At 50.8% G+C, this 17,706-nt stretch overlaps 1 protein-coding gene across 1 annotated transcript in view; it reads left to right on the forward strand.

Annotated features, from left to right (window-relative positions):
• NCS1 (neuronal calcium sensor 1) overlaps positions 1–17,706 on the forward strand; it is a 61,529-nt gene that overhangs the window by 25,038 nt on the left and 18,785 nt on the right. The window contains exon 2 of the mRNA XM_053282382.1: positions 3,020–3,044. Within this exon, the coding sequence (XP_053138357.1) occupies positions 3,020–3,044 (25 nt within the window). The remainder of the gene's footprint in view (positions 1–3,019; positions 3,045–17,706) is intronic.

The raw sequence follows: 17,706 nt of genomic DNA on the forward strand, positions 1-17,706 counted from the left end.
CTGTAGACCGCCCAGAGGCGCAGTATAAAAATATGCAGAATAAAATAAATAAATACATAAATAACTAGGAAGCTTGCTGGTGGCTAGGGGACAGGTTCCTGCCAGCAGTCCCCAGACCATTTTAAAGAGGCCCCCTACCACACCAGCTCTGTCAACGTAAGATGCAGTGGGCACAGCCACTATCGGGAGAGAGGTTGCTCAGACCCATCCCCGACCCATGCCAGTCTCCCTCCCTCCCTCTCCCCCCCCCTCTCCCTCCCTCCCTCTCCCTCCCTTTCTCTCCCTCCCTCCTTCCCTCCCTCTCCCCCTCTCCTCCCTCTCTCCCTCCTTCTCCCTCCCTCCCTCTCCCCCTCTCTCTCCTTCCCTCCCTCTCCCTCCCTCTTCCTCCCTTTCTCTCCCTCCCTCCTTCCCTCCCTCTCCCCCCTCTCTCCATCTCTCTCTTCCTCCCTTCCCTTCTCCCTCTCTTTCCCTCCCTCCTATCTCCTTCCCCCTCCCTCCCTCTCCCTCTCTCCCTCCCTTTCTCCCACTCCCCCTCGCTCTCCCACCCACTTTCTTTCTTTCTCCCTCTCCCTCCCTCCCTCCCTCCCTCACCCTCTCTCTGAAAAGGCCAGTTCATTCAACTGCTGGGCTTCTGACATTACTCTCCCTCTCCAGTAGCTCCTTCTAGGTCCAGTGTTGACTTGATTTGAACTCAGATCTTCTCGGTCCTAGAGCAACAGTCCCACCACTTACACCACGTTTATCCCCACAGCAACCCAGTGAGGTCGACTGGGCTGAGAGAGAAGTGACTGGCCCAGAGTCCCCCACTGAGTTTCATGGCTGAGTGGGGATTTGAACTCGGTTCTCCCCGGTCTTAGCCCAAACATCTAACCACAACAACCCTGCAAGGCAGGCTAGGCTGAGAGAGAAGTGACTGCCCACCCCCCCACCCCCAGTCACTCAGTTCAGGGCGCCAAGCTCTGAAGCTTATTCATCAAATCTGGGTGGGTTAGGGGGCTGGAAGGAGGCGAGCGAGCGAGATCTGAAGCGGCAGATTAATTTAGAAGGCGAGGGGGAGGAAAGCGACATCAAAAGAGCTCCCACCCCTCCCTGCAGGCTTTGTGGCGAGGCTGCGGAGGAGACAGGCAGCAGGGAGCCCGAGTGGCAGCTTCAGTCTTGAGCGAGCAGGTAGAAGACTGGGAAAGTCAGGAAGGAAGGCAGCGTGGCCATTGTGGTGGCCGAGAAGTAACCGGGCCGGCCCATCCAATAGGGAGGTCTATGGTGCCACTTCTAGGGGGGTGCCTAAACAGTGCTGGAATATTGCACTGCCCGTGATTCTTTCTCCCCTTCCTGCATTGCACCCCTGCAACACTGCAGAGTGGTGGACGAACGTAAGGGGTGATCCTGCTCCCCGACACAGCCTTCTTTGTTCATTGCACCGCAGCCCCCAATAAACAGCTCGTCTCCTAAGCGGCCCTCCCTCTCTTGAATATGAATTGCCTGCCTCATTTCCAACAAGAAATTAGATTTCCAGATTCACCACATCTCTGAAGTGTCAGGGTTTTGCCCCCGTAATAGACTTCGGAACTCTCTCCCACCGTATCCTCAAACCAGCGCAGGCTAGTCATTCACTGGCCATCTGCGTGGGCTGGTCAATTGACCTCAAAAACATGCAGCCGGCATGGCTGCGGTTAAACCCGTGGCTCTGCATTTTTCAGCTGGGGGTGGGTGGGAGGCAAAGTCAAACTTACTTATTTAATTTATTTATTTAACAGTTATATCCCGCTGTTCCTCCGAGGAGCTCAGATTACATGCTTTTTTAAAAAAATCCTCACAACAACCCTGTGAGGTCGGTTAGGCTGAGAGATACATGACTGGCCCAGAGTCACCCAGTGAGTTTCATGGTTGAATGGGGATTCGAACCCGGGTCTTCCCAGTCCTAGTCCAACACTCTAACCACTACACTATGCTACCAAGTCAGCTTCAGGGATGCGTGCCCTTCCTACCTCTCTTTTGGGAGCCATTTCTCCTTCTTAGTAGCAACCATGGTTGCACATTGATGTATATGTGAACCCAAGCCAGCGTGGTGTCGCGGTTATAGTGTTCGCACATTGAAATTCCATAGCTAGCTGCCTTATACTGAGTCAGGACCTTGGCCTACCGAACTCAGTATTGTCTGCTCTGGCAGGCAGCAACTCCCCAAGGTTTCAGACAGGAGTCTTTCCCAGACCTGCCTAGAGATCTACTTCAGGGTTCTCCGGCTGGTGTGCCATGCTGACTCACTCTGAATCAGCTCCAAAAGAAGAGCATTCAGATTGCCCACTTTAGGAGCTAACTCAACCCAAAATGCAGTGGGAAATAAGTGTCTTTCCCATTGCATTATTGGGCAGGTCGGCTCCAAAAGTGGGCAGTCTGAATGCTCTGCTTTTGGAGTGAGTGACTCAGAGTGAGTGAGCATGGCACGCCAGTTGAGAAACACTGGACTGGAGAAGATTCCTGGCAGCATCTCCCATTAGGCCTGGGAAAGACTCCTGCCTGAAACCTTGGAGAACTGCTGCCAGTCAGTGTAGCGCGATAGATGGGCCAAGGGTCTGACTCAGGATAAAGCCGGGGCCTCGTCTTTATTGAGGGAGGAGAGCTGGTCTTGTGGCAGCAAGCATGAATGGTCCCTGTTGCTAAGCAGGGTCCACCCTGGTTTGCATTTGAATGGGAGACTACCTGTGAGCAATGTAAGATACTCCCCTCAGGGGATGGGGCTTTAGCTCTGTGGAAGAGCATCTGCTTTGATGCAGAAGGTCCCCAGTTCAATCCCTGACAGCATCTCCAGGTATGGCTGAGAAAGACTCCTGTCTGAAACCTTGGCGAGCTGCTGCCAGTCAGTGTAGACGACACTGAACTCGATGGACCAAGGGCCTGACTCAGTATAAGGCAGCTAGCTATGGAATTTGAAGGTGTGAACCAGACCTAAGCGTTCAAATGATGCGCATGCCCACCTGAACCGGCTCTTAAACTCTCTCTTTTTCTCTTCTTTCCTTTTCAGTTACGGAGAAGGAGGTCCAGCAGTGGTGAGTAGTCAGTGCTCTTTCAGATTCTCGTGTGCTGTACGAATGTGTAAAACGGCAGCAGGGGCTGGTGCCCACCCTTGCACCAGATTGTGTGTGAGCATCCGACGTGCGCCTGCCTCCTTTTGGAAGGCACTCTTGTGAAGCAACCCAGCAGGGGGAAGCGAGACCATTTTCTTGGCACCATCTGGAGGCACGCCGCTTCGGAGGAGAGCGAAATCTGGGTTAGGGAAAGAAAGGAAAGGGAAGAAATCTGGAGCGCTGACACCTGAAAGGTGATAAAAACAAGAGGGAGAGAAAAACAGGGAGGGCTGAACGAGATGAGATGCCGGGAGATGCACGATCGGTCTCCCGACAGCTTTTGAAAAAGAAAAATTATTATTATTTTTAACTTGAACATAGACACAAAGAGGCTGCAAATCTGATCCGAGGAGCAGCAGCAGGACGGCCGGGGTGCTCGACCCTTTTCTTTCGGGCGGTTTCTGAATCGGAATCTCCCACCCACCCCCCAGCTGCTTTTCTAGCCGTCGGGGAAAAGATACAGGGTTGCTGTGGCCTCCCGCAGCAGGACGTTTTTCACACCCGGCTTTTAGTTCGCATCTCCTCCGGAATGGAGGTGTGCATTCACATATCTGATCGAATAAATAATCGAAATAATAATAATAATAATAATAATAATAATAATAATAATTATTATTATTAAATGATGTTGGCCAGATTGACCCTGATGTCCCTGTGAAATATTGGGGAGCCCTTGACACACGATTCGGGTTTTTCATTGCGCATTAGAGTGTAGCAGTGGCGGAGCGAGGCCAGCAGCGGCCTGGGTTCAGCCCTCCGCCGCAGCCCCCTAGCCCCACCCCCTGCATCAGACGTCAGCGCCTGACATCAGACGCAGGGGGTGAAGATTAGCTGCTCCCTCTATATCTGACATCAGATGCAGGAGGTGCAGTTTAGCTTGCGAACAGGGCCGCGTGGAAAAGTTTGCACGGAAAACCATCCAGTGCCGCGTTCGCAGCGCGGCCGGAGTGGCTCTCCCTGCCCTTCAAAGGCATGCCGCACAGCTCCGTTTGCGAGCTGAACCGTATCTGGCGTCAGGCGTAGTGGGGCGTGGCTGGGGGGTGAGGCCCAGCCCCTGAAGGGCGGCGGCCCGGGTTCTTGGAACCCGTTTGTGCAATGGTGGATCTGCCCCTGGAGGGTCGCCCGAGTTCTATCCGGGCTTTAAATAAATCCACTTTTTGCGTCCAGTTTTTTGGGGGCAACTTCGAACTCGCGGCAAAGCCTCGTGTAAACGAAGACGCATCTGTTCACCCGGCTTTTAACTGATATCGTTTTGATTGTTTTTAACGTTTTAGAATATTGGTGGTGTTGGTTTTTTTTAAAAAAATAATTATTATTATCGTGTTTTCAAATTTCTTGTTTCTGTTTTTAATTCATGTTTTACTTTTGTTTTTATCTGGTTGTAAACCACCCAGAGATGTAAGTTTTGGGTGGTATAGAAATACGTTAAACAAACAAACAAACAAATAAATAAAATCTTAGAAAGCTCCCGATGGGAAAGCAGCAGTGCAGGAATGATTTGGAGCTGGAAAACAGCCTGAGATGAAAAAATTCACCGCCTGCCAGGGCTGCTAGTGGCTCAGGTGAAACTTGGCTTTGCCACCTCCACTCTGTTTACCGGCCCTGGCGGGCACCTCCCATCATCTTGGCAGGAGGGTAGGCGCCCCATCTCTTGCCTTCTCTTGCCTTGCTCTCCTCGCCACCTCTGCCCTCCGCTCCCGCCACTTCCGACTTCTCCTGAGCAGCGAGCCTGCCACGGGACGTCACCATGATGCCACTGCGGAGCGACATGATCAGAATGTGCTGTGGCAGGCTGGCTGCCCAGTAGAAATCGGAAGTGGCGGGAGCGGAGGGCAGAGGTGGTGAGGGGGGCAAGTGGGCGGCTGGGCCGGTGTCAGGGATGGGGAGCGGCGGGAGTTGTGTGTGCCTGCCCGCAGGGCAGGGGCACCAACATTGGCTCGCCAGCTGTGTCATGTGACACAGGCGCCCCGCCCCACTTGGTTCACAAGGCCAGGGATTCCCAACCCGTGGTACCCCAGATGTCGTGGAACTACAACTCCCTCAGAGGTTTGCTACCGCAGCTGGTCTTGCTGTAACAAGCATGAATGGTCCCCTTTGCTAAGCAGGGTCTGCCATGGTTTGCATTGGGATGGGTGACTACACGTGAACACTGGCTACTGTAAGATCTTCCCCTTAGGGAATGGGGCTGTAGCTCATGCTTTGCGTGAAAAGGAGGAGAGCTGGTCTTGTGGTAGCAAGTATGACTGGTCCCCTTAGCTAAGCAGGGTCCACCCTGGTTGCACATGAATGGGAGATTAGATGTGTGAGCACTGGAAGAGATTCCCCTCAGGGGATGGAGCCGCTCTGGAAAGAGCATCTAGGTTCCAAGTCCCCTCCCTGGCAGCATCTCCAAGATAGGGCTGAGAGAGACTCCTGCCTACAACCTTGGAGAAGCCGCTGCCAGTCAGTGTAGATAATACTGAGCTAGATGGACCAAGAGTATAAGGCAGGTCCCTGTTTTCCTATGGAACCTCCATGTCCAGCCGCAGTCTGCTCTGAATTCTTATGCTGGAGAGGGGGAAGACAGAGAACAGGGGAGGGCTGTCTGTGCTCTCCTCTTAGTCAAGCCCAGTACCGGTCCTCTTTCTCTCCCCCTCCCCTCCCCACCCCTCCCGCCCCTCCCCACCCCCTCCCTCCCTCTCTGTAAGGAAGATACTGTGGCTGATGCTCTTTAACCTTCTCCATCAGATGATACCAGCATCACTCCTGCCTAACTGCTTCCCAGCATATGTGATCAGCATTCCCTCCGCATTGCAGGGAATGCCCGTGTGGTGGAGAAAATGCAGCTCAAGACGCAAGGAAAAGCACCACGGAGATTCACTTTGGTTAGGAGGTTTATGCTGACACTTGATTTACATATAGATGATTCCTCCCCCCCACCTTTTTAAAAAAAACCCTCATGCTGAATACACCCAGCCATATAAACGCAGCCTGCCTCTGGATTTCTCTTTGGAGAGGAATGGAAATCTTCTGATCTGTAAGATTCTTCCCCCCAGTGTATTTCCTGCTTCGCAACCCGTTCTGGAATCCAGGAATCGGAAACACGTTTTAAATGGTTTGTTCCTTTAATGTATTCTGTACCGCCTCATATAGGAATCTCTGGACGGCTGACCATTTCAGAACACAAAGCAGTCAGCACGGCTAGCTGCAGTTCCTTTCAGCATGCTGTTTTGCAAACTTTCGATGCAGATTTTGGTGTGTCTCTGAATTAAAATGGGAGACGTGGCTGGTGTTTACGACGACTAGGATCTTTACTTTGCCGTTCACCGAATGGCATCTTAATTTAAGGATCTTAACTTAACAATTGTAACTTTAAAGAACATAAGGACAGCCCTGCTGGATCAGGCCCAAGGGCTACCTAGTCCAGCATCCTGTGTCCCACAGTGGCCCACCAGATGCCTCTAGGAAGCCCACAGGCAAGAGGTGAGGGCCCCCAGCCTTCTCTTCTGCTCTTGCTCCCCTGCACCTGGTATTCAGAGACATCAAGACTAGTAGCCAGCGATAGACCTGTCCTCCATGAATTTGTCTATAAGAGGCAAACTTTTCAATATGAATCCATGTTGTTGTAGACGACTGCGCAGAGGCTTTGGATAGGGCAGTATAGAAATGTAATTAATTAATTACAATCAATCAATCAATTAGGAGAAGTCATCTTGTGGTAGCAAGCATGACTTGTCCAGCCCAAAGCATAGCTGTAAATGCAGTAAGCCTCCACACACGGCACACCCACGGCACATTTAGGAAGAAAGGTGTGGGGTGTTTGCACCCCCATACCAGCTTCGGGTGCCACTGCAAGTATTAGAGACTAAATTCTGGTTTATTTTTGCCGGGGTTTTTTGCTGTTCTCTCTAGGGAAGGGGGGAAGCATATTTTCTGGTTCTTCCTCTCCGGCGCAGGCCCGCAAAACAGAGAACAAGCCTCCTATCCTGATTCGAGAGCCGGGCGTGCTTCCAATTTGTGGTTGTGTGTTAGATAAAAAACAGGGCCAGAGGCAGGGAGCTTGACCCAGAGTCCCTCCCCAGCTTCTGACCAAGGTAGGCAGGGAAATTCTCCGACCCAGTCGGGTTCTGACTGACGATCAAACTCCTCGCCTCCTGTAGAATCCGAGGGAAAGAGTTGTGGTGTGTGTCGAATCCAGAGCAGAGAGTTGTTCCATCCCTGCTAACTAGGCAAAGAGACACCTTTTAAACATGGTGACTCCCTTACATTTAGCAGGGAGAGAGCAACTGGCCCTATCCATCCCAAGCAAAGCATTCCTCCAGAGGCTCTTGCTGGCATCTGTCTTATGTTTCTTTTTTTTAGATAGTGAGCCCTTTGGGGAGAGGGGTCCATTTTATTTACTTACTTACTTACTTATCCTCCCCCCCCCCCTGTCTCTCTCTCCACCACTTTGGGAACTTTTGTTGAAAAGGTGGAATATAAATATTTGTCATACTCATAACAGGCATGCAGGCAGTGGATCTGGAGAGCACCCACTTGCTTGCTTGGCCACTTGCTGCCCTGCTCCCACCCACGGGGGCAACCCATGACCCGAGCTATCGGCACCCCTCCCCACTTGACGCCTTTGGCAGCCACCTAATTCGCTGGACAGATCAGCCGGCCCTGATTACATGGCAACCAGATGACTTTCGGTTTGTTGGGTCACAAGCTGTGTAGGCCTCCAGGATTTCTCTGATAAGATGGGCTGGGAACTCAAGATCTCCTGGAATTGTAGCCTTCAGGTTGGAAACCCAGTTCCCTGCTCCCAAGTGTGGGTGGCCCAGTTATGCAGCGTGGTGGGAAAATCTTCTGCATTTGTCTCTCTCACCTTTTCTAGGATTCTACCGGTTCAACGTTGAGCTCTGGTTCAGGCTAGGCCTTGCATTGACTGGGTCTCTTGGCAAATCTTCTTCTTTTGTATTTAGTACGTTTTTTTCTAACTCTGTATGTTGCATCCATGGTGGATCACCTCCAGGGCATGCAAAGTTGACTCATTCCCTAGACTCTGTGTTTTTCTGGACAGCGGCCAGCTGCTATCAGGGAGATGCACGATTGCCTCTGGAGCCATTGCAGTCTGGGATGTAACATAGCCAAAGAGCGGTGCCTCCCTCGTAAATAAAATCAAATTTATTACCCAGAAGTGCTTTCTCTTCTGCATTTGTGCTGGGGGGCATTTAGTGGAGGAGAGAGGAGAGGCAGCTGGGTGCATATACACAAATCCATCTCCTCCCCAACATCAGAGAATGGTGCACAAATTCCATGCATGCATTTGCCTCTGTGAGATTCGGAGGCAGGAAGCCATGCTCCCAGCAGTCATAAACCTGGTGATGTGTGGCTGTCTGGTTCTCCTGATTGAACTGCCATACCTGCAGATTTCAGCCAGGAAACTGGAATTGCAAAATAATTGCTGTTCAGACAGAGAGACACAGACAGACCCAGTGTTCTGCTCCAGGATGCTCTATCTGATTCCAAGAGTGGATAGAAACAATCAGGACTCCTTATATTCCAACTGTCCCTATTTTTTATTTTTGCAATCTGTCCCTGATAAATCACTGTCCTTATTTTGATCCTGCTTTTGCCTCTCGTGGATGCTTTGTTCAGTGTTTGCCAAATTGCTCGGATAGCTATTCTTCAAGATTCAGCTCCTGCTCCAGAGGTTCTAGAAATTCAGTCTGCAAGAGATGGGGTGGAAGTGTCGTGTGTCTGTGTGAAAGCTGTTCACATATTTGAAGACTGTTACTCTATATCCCCCACCCACACACTCCTCCACCCTTAATCTTCACTTCTGCAAGCTGAACATACAAAGCTTGTTCAACGATTCCTGAGAGTGAGTATACTGCCTCTGAGCATGGAGGCTCTGTTTAGACAACATGACTAAAATAGCCATTGTGCAGCATCTAGTGGTGAAATCTAGTCTTCAGCAGTGTGTAATGGGGTGTGGGTGCTTGGGCAGTAATCTTTGGGGTGAGAATTGGTGATTACAAGGGGTTTCCTATTTTCATCTGGAAAACATTGGAGGCTATAGGCTTGACTCAGCAGCTTTGGCTATTTGGACGATATGCTGTTCATGTGCTTCATCCTGCTTCTCATCTCGGGCAGGTCTGTGGTCAGAATTCTATGCCACGCCTCCTGCACATGGTTGGCCACACCTCCCACACTGCTTGGCCACGCCCCCTACCATTCCGAGGTATGAGCAGTGAACACTTTCCCTCCAGTGTTGGGATTCAGCCCTGGGACTGTGTCACCTCTGTTCCTTAGGTCCTGGAGGCAATGGAAAGGGTTCAACAGACGAGCCTTACTGTGGGGGCACCTCCAGGGTTCCAGGTTCCAGGGTTCCTCCAAGGGGATGTGGCAAGTGGGCCTGTTAGATCTAGGGGGCTTTTGTCAGGATGAGGAGGTCTTGGCTGGTGGGATGTACACCTCTTCCTCTGGGTCAGAGTCCGGGTGGGTCAAACGGCTAGAGATTGAACCAGGGACCTTCTGCTTGCAAGCCATCGATCGAGTATTGTCTATTTTAAATGGGCTGTGCCACTTCAGGTCTTTGAACATATTTGAACACCAGAAGCTGCCTTCCACCGACAGACCCGTGGTCTCTCTAGCTCAGGCTTGTCTGTTTTGACTGCCAGCAACTCTCCAGAATCTCAGACTGGGGTCTTCCGTAGACCTACGGGTGAGAGTCTGGGTGAGTCAAACCCTCACTCAGCCAGGAAGCTTGCTAGGATGATCTTAGGTCCATTGCTCTCGCTGCCTCTCTCAGCCTGACCCACCTCACAGGTTTGTTGTGTGCGTGTAAAATAGGTGAACAGCAGCTTGCTCGTGGAGGGAAGCAGGATTAAAATGTAATAAGCAGACCTTGGAGCACTGTCCTAGGGGCTGCACATGTGCACAAATCATATTTTCAGATTCAATTAGAATTCGAATCGAAACTGGCTGATTCTATTTGAATTTGAATTGAATATGCCCCAAACAGGCCGATTTCAATTTGAATCCATTCGAATTTGAATCAGTCCAACCTATTTTGGTGCCTTTTTTAAACTAATCAGGGCACCTGAATGGTTTTTTAAAAGTGCCAAAATGTCCCTGAACAGTCATTGAATTGATTCGAATCAATTCAAATTCAAATCTGGTTGGTTCTGTTTGAATTTGAATCAATTACCCTTTTGGGGGTGATTCAATTTGAATTCAAATTATTCAAATCTGCCAGATTTGAGCAGAATCGATTCGAATTTGAATTGATTCGTATATCCCTAGTTCAGAGACAAATTACTGCTCTGCATTTCATACATGCACAAAAGGAAGGTCGCTGATTTATTTACATTTGGGCTGCACCAGAGCATTTCAGATGCAAAGGATAGCAATTCCCATACAAATGAAGGGTTGTCTATTAAATATAATACATTTTCCCATGCTATATGGCTGGTAGTCGTACATATCCATAATTAAATAAAGCTTTGCAGGCCATTGGGGGCTATAAAATTGCACAGAGATCGTCCATCTGGGCAGAGTGGATAAACATATTGCGACGCAGGATAGCATGTCCTGGATTCGAGCGCATGTGACGATTTGCTAGTCCCTAGGTCCAGTACGAAACCAGCAATCATAAATAAAATATATGTGACATTGTGCCGTCTATAATACTCAGCCTCAGAAGTCATCTATCTTCCCCCTTTGGCATAGAAAAGTCGCCTCCAGCTGTGTCAGGTTAATGGGCCTGAGTCCGTTGCAAGAGGCAAGACCTTAGCACGGTTGAAGTAAACTCAGTTTTCCTTTTAAACCAGGTTAGAAAGAGGCCCCCAAATCAGCTTTCTAAATAGGGATTTTTTTAAAAAAGAAGTCCTATTGTTAAAGAGTTGCTGGTGGACATCTAGACTAACGATGCAGGAGTTGCTAGTCCGCTAAATTGGGAGCTTGGGATCTGGATCCGCGTTGCGCTGGTGCAGCAGATCGCGCGTGCACAGCCTAGGGGTGTGCCTTGTTTGGTGAGATCACGTCCTCAGTCCCTATGTGATGCAGGGCGTGATGCAAACCTGTCTGCTATCCTTGCACAAGCACAATGCACCATGCCGTTGGCTTCCCATTCCACCACCCCGACCCCCACTATAGGAACATAGGAAGCTGCCATATACTGAGTCAGACCATTGGTCCATCTAGCTCAGTATTATCTACACAGACTGGCAGCGGCATCTCCTGGGTTGCAGGCAGGTGTCTCTCTCAGCCCTATCTTTCCAGAGAGGGAACTTGAAATCTAGATGCTCTTCCCAGAATGGCTCCATCCCCTGAGGGGAATCTCTTCCAGTGCTCACACATGTAGTCTCCCATCGAAATGCAAACCAGGGCAGACCCTGCTTAGCAAGGGGGACAATTTGGCAAGCTTAGCCTCTAAGGCACAGCAGAATTACAGGGCAGGCAATTCTGCTGTGCCTTTCCACTGGGAGAGCTGGAGTGATCTAATCACAGCTGATGTCAAGATGGGTCAGGATCACCTTATACCGGAAGGAGTCAAGGAGAATGAGAACAATCCAGCGTGAAGTGAGGGCAGGCACGTTTCCGCGGCCTCAGCAAGCGCCTGTTTTCGACTCACAAGAGCCTTGAATTGTTTCATGTCTTGCCGCATTTGGGAGTAATGTTACGTGACAGCCGCAGAAAGCCCAACGGAAGACTTGCGGCATTTCAGGCTAGCAAATCTGGGGGTGAAGGAAGGAAGGTGCCTCCGACTGAGTCAGCGGATTGGGAGAGACTGGGGCGCACTATTGCCCCTGCCCTGACCGGCAGCAGCTCTCCGAGGTTTTGAGCCAGGTTCCCAGGCCTATCAGCTGCAGTGGCACAGCGGGGACGCAGCTTACCTAGGGAGCAAGAGGCTGCGAGTTCGAATGCCCGCCGGTGTGCTTCCTGGACAGTGCTTAGTAAATATGTATTTGCAGTCACCTATATTGAGCAGCAGCGATATAGGAAGGTGCTGGGGGGCGGATGCTCACTTCAGTGACAACGGCAAAGGCATCATCTCATACTGCGTGGGAGGAAGGCAATGGTAAACCCATCCTGTATTTTGCCAAGAAAACCACATGGCTCTGTGGTCGCCAGGAGTCGACAACGACTCGACGGCACAATCTTTCCTTTCCTTTCCTTTCCTTTCCCCAGGCCTACCTGGAGATGCTGTCAGGACTTGAACCTGGGACCTTCGCCATGCAAAGCAGGGGCTCTGTCACGGAGCTGTGGCCCCGTCCTGTATGGCCCCATCCTGCATATCTCAGCAAGGATGGATAGACGTGGTCATCTAAGAGTGGCAGCTCATTTGCAGGTCTATGTGCTTGCCATGATTCTGTGAGAGTGGAGAAAAATGCAGGATGCAATACTTGGAGGGCAGAATTAAGTTTCCCCCAAACTCATCTGTCTTTTAAAAAACAAAATCAAGGGGCTTGTCCTTATGGTTGCAAAGATACTAGCTGGACCCTCACAGAGCATTTGTGTGCTAGGACATTGTTGCCACACACACACACACACACACACACACACACACACACACACAGCCACCCCTCCTGTTTGCTTGCTCACTCGCCCCCTCCCCACTGCTCACTTTCTCACTCCCTACTCGCTCTCTCACTCACCCCCTCCCCACTGCTCACTCGCCCCCTCCCCGCTCACCTGCCCCCTCCCTGCTGCTCGCTCGCTCGCCCCCTCCCCACTCCTCTTCCCTGTCTACTTATGGAATCCTCACTGCCCAATCCCCACGGTGCTTCTGTTCTCTTACCTCCGATTGGTAAAGCACTGTGTGGGCGGGGCTTGCCACGTAGCACCTTAGTGTATTATATATATAGATGCTTGAAAGCAGTGCACTTGGGCTGTGCCTGTGAACATCTCAGAAACCAGAGACATGTCTGAAGTGTTTGAGGGTGAGGTTTTAATGATCCACACATCTCCCCATGGCAGGCAAACGCACGATAAAGTACGCAATGCCAGAAAACACTGCAGGATAAATTATGCAGAATCATGCAAAATAAGGGGGCGGGGAAGGGGCATTTTACATGCTTTCTCTTGGTTTCAGAATTCAGTTCTTGGTGCAGAATCGGGATTGCCTGGTAGTGGAATTTTCCAGCATTTGTAGGGTGGGATACACACATCCCTCTCCACACCTGTTTCCGCATCCCGGTGATTCTGCCTGTTCCATTGCCAAAAGAGAGAAATGTTATTGCAAAGGCGAGAAATGAAACCTTACAGATCTGTTTGACTGGCTTTATATTTCTTTGAGCTGGCCCTTTCCTTGTCCTTGTTCTATTTTTAAACACAGCTTCCTTGGCTGGAGGTCGGTGGAATCTTCGTAGACAATAAATTAGGAACATTGATGATTACTCTTTGCTGCCCATAGGAGTTCTCCAACGTGGCTCCCCAGATGTGGCCGGACTACAACTCCCATCATCCCCACCCACAACTGCAGCTGGGGATGATGGGAGTTGTAGTCCATCAACATCTGGGAACCCAGGTTTGGGGACCCCTGCCATACACGGATTCAAAAACTGTCTTTTCCCTGCTCCTCCCTGCAATTCCTTCTGAACTGGCTAATTTTATTTTTGCTGAATCTGTGTCAGTGTGTTTAAGACATCCCCCGTCCCCCGAGATTATGATTACAAGGACAGACACCCTGCCAGAGGTTATGCATTTTTCTCTGTTCAGCAATGAAATTCTTACTTCAGCCTCAGAAGTGATAACTTCTCCTCCCCTGATTCCACCCAATCACTTCTGCCCGGGTCTTCCTCCTCCCCTGCTTCAACCCAATCACTTCTACCCAGGTCTTCCTCCTCCCCTGCTTCCACCCAATCACTTCTACCCAGGTCTTCCTCCTCCCCTGCTTCCACCCAATCACTTCTGCCTGGGTCTTCCTCCTCCCCTGCTTCAACCCAATCACTTCTACCCAGGTCTTCCTCCTCCCCTGCTTCAACCCAATCACTTCTGCCCGGGTCTTCCTCCTCCCCTGCTTCAACCCAATCACTTCTACCCAGGTCTTCCTCCTCCCCTGCTTCTACCCAATCACTTCCGCCCGGGTCTTCCTCCTCCCCTGCTTCCACCCAATCACTTCTACCCAGATTTTCCGCTTACCCTACTTCCCTATAACCGAAAATTGGGAGCACACACAGCTCCCAAATCCGGGTAGAACCCAGTTTTTGATTGTGTGAATGACCTTACCGTGATGGGGCTTCCTTTGCTGGATGCTGTAAGGAATTTCCTGCATTGAGCAGGGGGTTGGACTAGAAGACCTCTAAGGCCCCTTCTGACATTCTAGGACTCTATGAAAACCCAGTTTGCACAATACTGTTCCCCTGCATAGGAGGAGAAAGAGAGCAAGAGCACCTTTCCTTCCCACCACTCACCTGATGCACCTGACGGACTGAAGAGCCCCCCAGTTTCCCACACACTGACCTAATGTTTCAAAGAACCCCTGAGCAAAGGGATAACTTTTAAAGTGGCAGTGGGAGAGAAAGAGGCCCTATCCAGCCCTAACACAGTGTGGCTGCTGGTGGTATCTACCTTATGTTTCTTTCTTAAACTGCGGGTCCTCTTAGGGAGAAGGAACAATCTCATTTATTATTTTTTCTATGTCGACCACTCTGAGAACGCTTTGTTGAGAAGCAGTATATAAATATTCCTAGGGGTCATGGTCAGACTCGAGCCGACATTTTGAAATTAAAAGGAAGCAAATGTAGGCCCGACGTTAGGAAGGATTTCCCAACGGTGGGAGCTGTTGGACAGTGGAACAACCTGCCTCATGACATGCAGTGGTGGTGGGCTCTCCTCCGCTGGAGGTTTCCAAACAGATTCTGGATGTTGGGAATGCTGAAGCACTTCCCTGAGCAGGGGTTTTTATTTATTTATTTAAAATATTTATACCCCGCCCCTCCAACCAAAAAGGCCCTGTCTCTAGTCCCCGCCAACCAGATCTTTTAGTGGCGGGGTCATGAGCAGGGCCTGAGATGATGAGCGGAGGGCCCTGGCAGATTCATATGGGCGAATGCGGTCCGACAGGTACCCCGGCTTCAAGCCAGGGTTGGACTAGAAGACCTCCCAGGTCCCTTCCAGCTCTAACATGCGGTGATTCTCGGTCATCCATGGGGAGGGATTGTGCCAGGTGAGCGTCTGCACCCCCCCCAAAACGGGCCCAAAGTCCCCCACCTCCGCACCCTGCTCCGTGATCGGCCTGGCTCTGAGCACCCATGTCCCTGGCCTCTGTGAAGGCTCCCGTCTCCGTCCCATGGCCTGCTGCCGGGTTTTTCCTTGATCTCTTTGCAAACACATCCATGTCTGCCCATGCGCCTCCGCGCGCTGGCACACGCTTGCGATCGAACAACAAAGCACACTATTAGTCACTGAAGAATAAACACCCGGTTCCTTCGCTCCGAAAAGGAAAACATCATCATCATATTAAAGAGGGGGGAAATTCCTCCCACAGCCTACTTTTCCTGGGTAACCAGCCAGCTTACATATACATGAGTTGGAATGTTCTGTTCCGTCTTGCTTTTCTTCCAGGGAATGATCTGGAATGAAGTGGTACTTCCCTGCCACTTGGTGCCCTGCGTGCTTCATTTATGCTCAGCGTGTTGTTCCTCTGTGGAACTCTCTGCCACCAGATGTAGGAATGGCTACCAGCTTAGGACTGGTTTGGATGAAATACCCTCCGGCTGGCCACATAGGCATCTTTCCTTAGTTGCGTCGTGGGGGCAGTTTGACTGAACTGCTTCTCTGCATGCTGTCTAAATACTAGTTTAAACTCACCAAAGCCTAGGGAGGTGATGGGAGTAGAAGTCCAACAAAATCAGGGGACCCAAGGTTGAGAACCCCTGCTGGCCATCATGGCTGGCGGATGATGGGAGTTGTAGTCCAATAACATCAGGGGAGTCAGGCTGTACGAGCCGGCTCAAAATCGAGCCAGCTTGCATTTGAACTGGTTTGGTTCAAAGGCTCGACCTCGGACCGAACCGGGTCCGGTTCGGTCCAAGGTAGAGCTGAACCGCTCGGGCCAGTTTGGGCCCGGTTTGAGGGGGTTAGTGGGCTTCTGTAAGTAATATATTCATCTGTAAAATTGACTAATTTACTCCCAGAGTACAACACCGATCAATCCCATATGCTGACAGCTGGGGTGTGTGTTTGTGTGTGGCTGCGGCAGGTAGCTCCTCATACCGCTGTTGGCCTCCCCATGAGAGTCCATTTCAGGCCCAGTTTGGTCCTCTGCGTGTGTGCGGCGGCCATGTTTTTTGGCCTCTGCACATGCACACGGGCCATTTGTGTGACCACAGGCCGCGGCGGCAAAAAACATAGCTGCCGCACATGCACAGAGGGCCAAACCAGGCCTGTGAACCCCTGCCACAGCTATTGTGTCTGGGGATGATGGGAATTGTAGTTCAACAACGGGGGATCTAAGGCTGAGAATCCCTGCCAGTCAATGTGGCTGGGGATGGTGGTGGGAATAGTGGACAATTCCCACAGACTACAATGTCAGTGGGGACTGTATTCAATGGGGACCCATGACCCACATATGTCTTTGTTCCATGTAGTCAAGCAGCAGGCAAAGTATCATCCAAACAGGCCCTTAGATGGCTTTAAAAGGGGATTCGACAAATCCGTAGAGGAGGAGAGGGCAATCTGTGGCGGGTTAGCATGTGGAACCTCCATGTTCCATGGCATTCTATCTCTGTATCTGGCCGCTGGCCACTGTGGGAAGCCGTCTTTTGGTCACATCTAGCAGGGTCGATTGCATGTTCTCAGAGGACAGTTGGAGGCTTGACAGACAGGGCAGTTACCCCCGAATCTCCTTTGGCAGAGAGTGTGTGCGTCCACACACCAGCCAACCTTACCCCGAAGTCCCTTCGAGATCTTTGGACCCACTCCACACACAAATCGGGCTTTGTCTTGCGAATTCTAGCTTATCTTGGTGTATTTCCGGGTTTTAAAAATGCTGGTTTTCAGCTACTTTCTCTGAAAACGCCGGAGCAATTAGGGAGAGGCACTGACGGGATACTGCCTTTGAAATGCAGATATAGCTCTTTAGTAATCTGCTTGACTATCAAGCAAGAGATTGCCGGTTCGAATCCCCGCTGGTACCTATATCGGGCAGCAGCGATATAGGAAGATGTTGAAAGGCATCAACTCATACTGGGAGTTGTAGTTCACCAATATCTGTGGACCAAGGCTGACAGTCCCTGCCAACCATTGTGACTGGGGATGATGGGAATTGTAGTATAACACCTGGGGACTCAAGGATGAGATACTCAGCTGGCTATTTTATCTGGGGATGATGGGAGTTGTAGTCCAACAACATCTGAAGGCCGAGGCTGAGAACCTGAGGACCCCTGCCAGCGATGATGGGAGTTATAGTCCAGTGCCTGAGAACCTATTGTCTTATGGGAGGAGAGCTGGTCTTGTGGGGGCAAGCATGAATTGTCCCCTTTGCTAAGCAGAATCCACCCTGGTTTGCATTTGAATGGGAACGAATATGTGAGCACTGTAGGATTTTCCCCTTAGGGGATGGGAAGAGCATCTGCATGCAGAAGGTTGCAAGTCCCCTCCCTGGCAGCATCTC

Source organism: Hemicordylus capensis, chromosome 17, assembly GCF_027244095.1.
Source record: "Hemicordylus capensis ecotype Gifberg chromosome 17, rHemCap1.1.pri, whole genome shotgun sequence".
In the NCBI taxonomy this organism is placed as follows: Eukaryota; Metazoa; Chordata; class Lepidosauria; order Squamata; family Cordylidae; genus Hemicordylus; species Hemicordylus capensis.